This window comes from Myripristis murdjan, chromosome 6, assembly GCF_902150065.1.
Source record: "Myripristis murdjan chromosome 6, fMyrMur1.1, whole genome shotgun sequence".
NCBI lineage: Eukaryota > Metazoa > Chordata > Actinopteri > Holocentriformes > Holocentridae > Myripristis > Myripristis murdjan.
In genome coordinates, this window is record NC_043985.1 from 12,545,104 (window position 1) to 12,554,085 (window position 8,982).

At 41.9% G+C, this 8,982-nt stretch overlaps 2 protein-coding genes across 11 annotated transcripts in view; both read left to right on the forward strand.

Moving 5' to 3' along the window:
• Positions 1-3,839, forward strand: part of LOC115360624 (unconventional myosin-IXAb-like) — a 144,558-nt gene extending 140,719 nt beyond the window's left edge. For 6 of the 10 annotated variants that reach the window (XM_030053631.1, XM_030053634.1, XM_030053633.1 and 3 more), the window contains 2 exons: positions 398-540; positions 948-3,839. In XM_030053631.1, coding sequence (XP_029909491.1) covers positions 398-540; positions 948-1,339 — 535 coding nt within the window. In that variant the 3' untranslated portion in view covers positions 1,340-3,839. The remainder of the gene's footprint in view (positions 1-397; positions 541-947) is intronic. The other 4 variants (XM_030053632.1, XM_030053636.1, XM_030053639.1 and 1 more) reach the window with 1 other exon arrangement.
• A 1,765-nt stretch (positions 3,840-5,604) lies between these two features.
• LOC115360625 (uncharacterized) lies at positions 5,605-8,693 on the forward strand. Its single transcript, XM_030053642.1, has 3 exons — positions 5,605-5,950; positions 6,168-6,219; positions 7,428-8,693. Exons 1-3 carry the CDS (start codon positions 5,906-5,908, stop codon positions 7,964-7,966), a joined length of 636 nt encoding a protein of 211 aa, XP_029909502.1. The 5' UTR covers positions 5,605-5,905; the 3' UTR covers positions 7,967-8,693.
• Positions 8,694-8,982: the final 289 nt, after the last annotated feature.

Below are 8,982 nucleotides of genomic sequence, written 5' to 3' on the forward strand. Positions count from 1 at the left end.
TAAACTAAATTGTAGCTCTGCGTTGAAAAAAAAATAGGTTCCATTGGACTCAATACCTATTTATCATTTACTCTCTGGCTCTCATTTCCTTACTGAGCACCTGTCTGTCATACACGATCACTCAAAGGACATGGCAATATTTATTACATCTGTTGTCTGGACAAAATTATTCAGACCTTCACACAACTTCTCTGGTGGTGCTCATAAAGTTAGTGGTCTGCAAACTGAAACGTATTATATTGTTGATAAGAGCATCAGGCCTTCAACTTAAATTTTAATATGGAATTCAAATGGGTTAGACAGACAATGGACCTCAACCAAGCTTGTGAGCTTTTAGTGGATTTTCAGTGATGGGGTGTGTGTGTGTGTGTGTGTGTGTGTGTGTGTGTGTCGGCAGGGAGGAATTAACATATGAGATGCTGATCTTGGAGCCGCGGGCATCAGATGATGAGACTCCTGAGTCAGAAGCCTCCATCGGCACAGCAGATAGCTCTGAGAACATCACCATGGAGACGGAAGGAGCCGCCTCCGAGCCCTCTGGTTAGTGCTCTCTGTATGTGGGTGTGTATGTGTGTATATATTGTTTGTCGCTGATACTGTATATCTGAACAACAATGTAATCATATGACTTCCATGTCAGGTATATATCCACAAAATGAGTTTCACTCATGAGATACGAAGGACAGCAAAGTTCTGTTTGCAAACCAACCACCCAGAATCACAGTAAACATTGTCATCAAGGGTCATAGGACCATGGGGCCCTGGGGTACAAATTTCATGTGGTGCTCTCCTTCCACAATGCTCACACTGGATGAAATGATGGAATGAAAGAATGAAATGAAGAAATATCTAGAGGCTCTGTCTGTACATTTGTCAATAACGCAAAATAACCGCATGCACGGCTGTTTCTTCCTGTGCCTTTCTGCCACTGACACTCTTTCTCTCAGCAGAGCGAAGCACCTACCGCTCCAGGAAGTCGGAGGCCAAGAGCCGACGAGCCCTCCGCCGCCAGCCTGACTCCCAGGACTCAGCTGACTCTGCGTCCACCGTCTCCTCTTTGCACCACCTATCGTCCTCTCTCTCATCCAACACCTCTGGCTCTCCGTCTCCCCACTACCGCTTCCGCTCCTCCTCCTCCGGGCCCCTGCTCACCTCCTGCGGCCTGGGTGCCCCCCTGGCCGAAGCAGAGGGGGGACCCAAAACAGGTAAAAGCCGTCACAGGCTCAGGCTGAGCCGCAGCTCACCCCGCGAGCCCTCGGACAGCCACCGGAGGGACCCGGACTTCAGCTCAGCGCCACAGCAGCTGGTTCTGTACGGCAACAATGAGTTCATGGTGTGAAGTGAAGGAGGGAAGGGTTAAATGCTCAGTGTCGCCGCCCGTCCCAGTGCAGGGTGGTGCGTGTGAAGGGGAGGAGGGAGAGTCTGTGGTCAAACGAGGCTGGTCACGGGGCGAGGTTAGTGCCCGACGCTGCCTGCTGCCCCTCCTCAGTGCCCCCATCCCACACCCCTGCACCCCCTTCCTCCCCCTGTGCCAGTCAATGGACTGCTGACAGATGTGGGGACAAGAGAGGAGATGACAAGCAACTGACAAGGAAGAACGATGGATGATGCAAGGAGGACTAATGTGAACGGCAGAGTGAATTAGGTAGGAAACAGAGACACAGTTGGGCCTCTTGTTGACCCTTAACCTCAACACATGATGCTGTTTGACCCCTGCTGGAGCACCAGGGGTCAGCTAGGAGGGAGAAAAAGGGAAGGAAGAGTGGGATGACATAACGTCCGGACCTGCAAAACCAAATCTATTGTGCCCCCTGTTTTGTTTTGTTTTGTTTTTGTTATGTTTTTTTTAGCATGTGGGCAGGTGGTTGAAACCACTCAAAAGAAATGTAGCCATACTGACTGGACTGGCAGACATTTTGTCTGCAACCAGCACCAAGATAACTCTGCTTTTCACATTTACACGGGGCAGACCAGCCAAGAGGCTGCATGCTTCTCCATCACACTTTTTCCTACGTCCGTTTAAAGAGACTGTACAGGAATACATTCTGAATAGACCATATGTTGTTATTATTATTATTATTATTATTATTATTGTTATTATTATTATTATGTTACAGAGGAAAAAAGTGTACATAGAAAGAAAGTCCAGTGCTGCTCCTGGGTCGTCCAATATTGATTATTTGTCTCTCTCTCTCCTGTTCTCTCTCTTTTTCGTCAGAAGTATTTTGCAAAGTGAAGTGTATGGAATTCAGGTTCTGCTTTTTGTTCCGGTGCCAGTTTTGCCTGATTTACGTTGTCATTTTGTTTTCTCTTCTCTCGTTTTACAATGGACAGAGCCACAAAGGCATCCTCTGCCAACACCAGGTTAATTAATACTTGTGAAAAATAATTGTGATTGCAAAGGAGAAGTTGTGGATCTGCGCTCTCAGTGCTGTTTTTCTGTTGTCTCACGTACTTTACATGAGGTGTCAAGTGTCTTTCAGCCACAATGTATATGTACATACCTTTCCCAGCCTGCATCTCCCCTCCCAGAAAGCATCTGTTTCTCTTTTCTTTTCTTTTTTTTCACAAAACATCAGTGTTACTAAGTCAGGACTTGAATTTTTTTAAGTTTTTATATTATTGCTGTACTATAGGTGTCACTGTTGTTATTGATATCAAAGATGTCATGTTTTTGTTGTCAATATTGTCATTACCTCCAATGGTAATGGTTGATTTTTGTTGAAATGAAAGCCATTTTCTCCTCTGTGTGTGTGTGTGTGTGTGTGTGTGTGTACAGTGTGCGTGTGTGTACAGTGTGCATGTACAGTATGTTACAGTATATGTGTGTATGAGTGAGTGAGAGATGACTGCTGCCACTTCAGTCAGCTCCCACTTTGTGCATTTGTTGTCTGCTCTGATTATAGCAGAAGACACACCCGCACATACACACACATCAGTGTCTCCCCTATTCTTTTTCAAATTATCAGGGTGGAAAAGCCTCTCTAGCAGTGTGTAGACCATCGAGATCCCACTGAAGCCAATTGGTGACTTCACAGCTCCTTAAAACAGGGTGACCCACTGCATCTATTCAGTTCTAGGGGAAACTAACACACACATACACACATGCCGTCCATGTGTTCATGATGTCCTCTGAGCCATCAAGATTGTTTGTCTCACTCTCCTCTAGGTGTTACCATGTTGAATAATGGCTCTTCCTTCCCGGCTCTGGCTGTGAAAAGTAGCATTTAAACTCTCTGTCTCCCCGGACATGGAACAGTAGCAATCAAATCAGACTGTCTATATGCTTTATCAACTCTTTCTGCTTATTCTCTCTCTGCATACAGTATCTATACAGTGTAATATCCAGTCTGTCTCCGTTATATGGATCTTCTCAGTAGCTTCACAGCAATGATGTCTCGGTACTCTAGCTGCAGTTTCTCTTCTTGCTTGCCGTAATTGTGATCAGATCTCTTTGGGCCACGTTAACATAGCCAATCTCTCACCAACACAATCAGTGTTAATCAACTCTCCTGGAAAATGGGAGTGTCGGTCCTACCAGTGGGGCTGATTCAGGATTGTTCCAGTCTCAGTTTTGACACAGGTGGAGACTTGCAGGCAGTGTGTTGTTGAGGTTGCTGGTAATCACAGGTTGGAGATGAGGGTTAAACAGCTCATACTGTAGGCCTGCGTTTTAAAAAAAAACAAAAAAAAAAAACAACAACAACTGCAGGCTCGGAGGTGAGCCGGAGGATGTTTGAAACGACGGGAGGGGTCGATTCATTCCTGGTCAAATATCCACAGGCTGTTATTTAAGAAGATGGTATTTGTACATGTCTAGGCTGTCCATATGGCATTCTGCAAAAAAAGAAAGAAAAGAAAAAAAGTGAATGTACCTATCACTGGAAGGTATGCTCTGCTTTCTCTGGTTGTTTTTGTTTTGTTTTGTTTTTGTTTTTTGGTTTCTCTTTTATACACAGTATATGTACTATTTATGATCATGCTTCGGGGTGTACATTGGTTTAAAAAAATCTGTTATAAAAGGTGTTATAAAAGGATATATTATCCTGTGTACGGTTCATTATCTACTTATTAATCATGGCAATGTTTTAACAGGCCATAATGGGTCTTTCATGTTTGTGCTGCAAGGCAAAAAAGAAAAAAAAATCCAACTTGAGCATCTTTGTCTGCGCCACCCTGGACACAGTTATGTGTAAGGTGCAATTTGTGTAATATTTCTTTTTTAATGATACAATGTCTACGGTTGTAAGAAGAAAAAAAACTATGGGAGGGGGCGGGGATCATCTGCTTATTAAAAAAGCAAAACTGCAGCCAAATTCAAATGAGTTGTGTGATCTTTGGCCAAAGTAACATGTTATGTGACCTCTTATGGACAACAACATATATTTGCGCTGTTTTAAAGTGTAACATGTTAACAGCATAAGTTAAATAAATAGGTGTTCTTTGAATGTGTCATTCTAAAAAGGAATAAATCACAATAAGTACAGTAAGTGCATCCTATGTTGAAAATAACATTTAATTTTCACAAATGTGTAAAAAGCTACAGTTTGGTTTTAGGTTTAAGTATAGAGCTTATAGTGTTTCACATATGCTGCATAACCACTAGGCATATTTGAAAGTTAAGGGTCTAAATAAGAGCTGATATAGGTGAGGAAATAAAAAAAAAAAAAATTAAGCGCATAATTTTTTTTGGAATGAAAGCAACTTTGTGGGAATGTTATTGTTATTAGACAATTGACTAATCAGCTGTAGATATCAAAATAGAGCTTGTGGTAAATACTATGGTGCATTTGAAGTACCTACAAATTTACACTGGGCACTGAAATTGTATCTGAGGTATAACATTTTTTTCTCCGATAGTGTTTTCCTACCATTATTCTATTACTACAGCATTTTCTCAGGTATTATTTTTATTTCAGCTTTCCTGTGTTATTTGTACAGCATGATAAAACATGTTAAAGGGTCATTACGGGTCTCTCTGGTAAGGTCAGAATGTAAAATAGTGTAAAACTACATGGAGTATAGAAGGATAACAGCAAGACCAAGAGTGTACACAGCAGCTGATTCCATTAATCAGCCTGGAGATGTACTGTGTGATCACTGCAGCTTCATGGCAAAAACTCTTTAGTCCAATTGTAGCTATATGTCATAATAAACCTAATTATCGACAAATCACCAGAATATTCATGTTATGTTCCCACAGGGACTAATTGAGTGGTATGATGCTGTGGCTGAGTTTACAGAGACAAGTAGCAAGTAGTTTTTCTTTCTTTTTTTTCTTTTTTTTTTTTTTTTTTTTGGTGTGGCAGGCGCCTAAAATTCTGTAAAACTAACAAGATTTTATTTGAAATTTATTTGGACATTTTTATCGTTGTTGAACCTAAGACTGATACAGCCCAACATTTATTCCTTTACAGGACAAATTCCATCAAAGCCACTGATGTGGTCAAAAATTGGTTGGCGTATATATTTACTTTTTTTTTTTTTTTTATGATCCTAAATATCCTTATTGTAGTAGATGGGCTACAAGTTTCCATACGACAGCAGTGTAACCAAAACAAAAAGCCTTCCTCTCCAATCCAGTCACCAGAGGCGAAAAAGGAAACTGAGCGAAACGCGGGGAATATTCCGCCTTTCACTGAAAATATCTTTTGTTTGCCGGTTGGCATGTAGACTGACAAACCGACAAACATTATAAGGAAGTTCGGGGAATCATATACAGAATATCATAGTTTCACGGGTTTCAGTCCACGCTGTTTCTGTTCCTCTAAAATGAAAGTACAGCGTGAGTTTTGCCAGGCGCGGCTGTGATTCACCTGCCAGCTACGCCCAGTTCCCTGATGCAACACAGTTATTGTCACATTAAAAGTGGGACTGGCCGGGATTATTAAACCCCTGACTTCACATGAAAGCTCACAAGACAACTGACTCCGCCAACATGCAGTCCACAGTAAGTTACTTCCCACTGAGATTTGTTGTCACTTTTTGCTGCAGACTATCTCAGGAATTACTCAGAGCTGATTAATATTGCGTGTTACTCTCTTGATTAATTACTAGGTCTGGTGCATTCTCTCAGATAGATTTACAAAGTCATGTTAGATGTGATAAAAGGATTCCAAGGCCCTCTGATAAGACTTGACACCAATGTCTGTCCTTAATCTCTGCAGATGTCTGGTGAGAAGACCATTGTTTTCTTTGACCTGGAGACCACTGGATTAGGTAATGTGGATCTATCTATTGTATATGTGTCTGTCTACTTCTTTGTCAGTTAACCAGTGATGGGAGTTGCTGTTTTGATGACCTTGATGACTCACTCCTCCAACATCCAAGCCACATTCACACCTAGGTGCTGACCTTGAAAAGCAAAAGCAAGATCAGTAAGATCTTAGTAAGCTCAGTTAGTGAACGTTGGTAAGTGGCTCATTAGCTTCAGCGTATGGCAGGCAGGGGTGGATGGAGTGGTTTGGGCATCCTAGGCAAAGGAATATATGGGCAACCCTTATCTTAAAGATGGGGTGAGCAGATTCTGAGAGCTGGTAAATTGTGATTTTCCTCTCTGTAGATGTCAGTGTTGGGTCATGTGATCTGGGGCTTCCAGTTAGGTTTCACTTTTGGTTGGGAGGCTTAGGGTGCTCTTTTAGCACTCTTCATAACTGTAGATCAGTCTGTCTGTTTCTCTGCTCTAGTCACCACGGTGAAGTCAATGTTTCAGTTTCACAGAGTATTCTGATAGAGTTTCTACAGTCAGCTGATATTGAACTAACTAACTAACTAACTAACTAACTATATATATATATATATATATATATATATATACATATATATATATATATATATATATATATATATACACTATATTACCAAAAGTATTCGCTCACCCATTCAAATGATCAGAATCAGGTGTCCTAATCACTTGGCCTGGCCACAGGTGTATAAAATCAAGCACTCAGGCATGCAGACTGTGAAACAAGACATTTGTGAAAGAATGGGCCGCTCTCAGGAGCTCAGTGAATTCCAGAAAAATGGGCTCATGTTAGTTGATATTTTTGTCTCTTTTGGGAGCCCTCTGGCTGGCAGGCCTCAGGCATTCATCTGTCTTTGGCTATTGCCCCTGGTGGCAGGAAGCACCATATTGTGCAGCCAGAGAAAAAAAAGAAGATATTGTATTTTGGGCACTATTTTTCTTAGTGTTTCTAGCAGCAATAGCCACCATGAGTGAACAGACAAAGAAAAGAGCGCCACCTATAGAAACTCAGAATGCCTCAGTAGATAATGCAGGGAGAAAGATGTCACAATACTGGACACCCATGCACCATAGATGAAGCTAAAAAAGGGGATCTGGTTCCACTTTATATTTTTAATATTGTATTATTCTCATTTTTCTCATCTTCCTTGCTTTGTGTCATCCATACCTCTGTCACTCTCAGACACCGCAGTGTGTGACATCATCCAGCTGTCGGCCATCAGTGGAGACAGGGTCTTTAATGTCTACACTCTCCCACACGACACCATCTGTGATGAGGCCACCCGGGTCACAGGCTTCACTGTCGACAGTGGCACCCTGCTGCTCCATGGGCGACGTGTAGAAACCATCCCCCTCCGTGAGGCTCTCTCCACCTTCATCTCCTTCCTCCATTCCTTCCGATGCCCCCTGTTGCTGGCGGCCCACAATGCAAAGCGATTTGACGCACCTGTGCTTTCCAGAGCGCTACGAGAGTGCTCCCTCACACGAGAGTTCCGGGAGGTGGAATCTAAATTTCTGGATACGTTCTTGATCAGTAAGAGGCTCTTTGCCCACGAGCTGAGCAGATTCTCTCAAGAGTATCTGGTCCGCCACTTCCTGAAGAAATCCTACAATGCCCACAATGCAGTGGAGGATTGTAGAAGCCTGCAGGAGCTGTACAGGAAGTGGAATCCTGCCATATGGGACGTGGCGACGTGTACCTTCTTACTGCCCCATTTGTAGCGTTTAATGACAAGATTTTTAAACAGACAAAACTCTTGCCAAATATCTGACCAAGTATATTTAAAAATTACCATTTTTATTGTAGTTTTGATCTCTCCTTATATTTTCAAATAGTTGAGCAACCATATCCATATTGATCTCTGGACTCTGGACACTAAAACACCAAAACCAAGCTGCAGCTCAATAAATGTTACAAAATGACCTATTGTATTTCCTTTGATTTGGACACACAAAAGATATATTTGACCCAAACCTCACAGATACTTATGAGAGAGAGAGCCTGCAGTGTACAGCATTGTTTACAGTGTGAATCAGAATCAACTTTATTGGCCAAGTTGAGCTTATGCATACAAGGACTTTGACTCTGGCAGCATCTAGTACTTACATATATCACTCAAACAAAAAAAGGGCAAAAAAGAAGATATATACATATATAGTTGTATTCTTATTTAGTTCATATAGTGGCTTTGTTTTCAAATGTAACATGTCTCATGCTTAGGGGAATGTGCTTGCTTCATCTTGTTTTCAGGGTAATGTAGTAATGCAGTTAAGTAGAATTATTAAATTTCCATCTAATCTACTCCAGATAACCTGGTGTTTCCACAATAGATTTTCACATGCCCCACCATCACAACACACTGCACCAACTTCAGACTGTGATTAGGATCAGGCTGTTACTGATATTCTCTTTGTGTAAAGTAATTGTGTTATTAAAGGAAAATTCTACCCTAAACGCTTCAACAGCATTTCTGGGTTATTTCTTTCTGTGTTTTTCTTATTCTTGTAGATGACTGGCAGTAGAGACAATATGATGCCATATCAGAATATTTGCCGCACAGCTACAGTGGACATTAATAACAAGACATTTTTCAGCATTCCAAAAGGTCCGTGGTGATTGTCAGGTTTTGGTGTCAGCCCCCCAGAATCAAACAGCGAGGGCTTCTTTAACTTTGCACTGATGTTCAGCAGTCATACAGGGACACATTTCTCAGGTAGAAAAACCTTTGTCCTGTCAT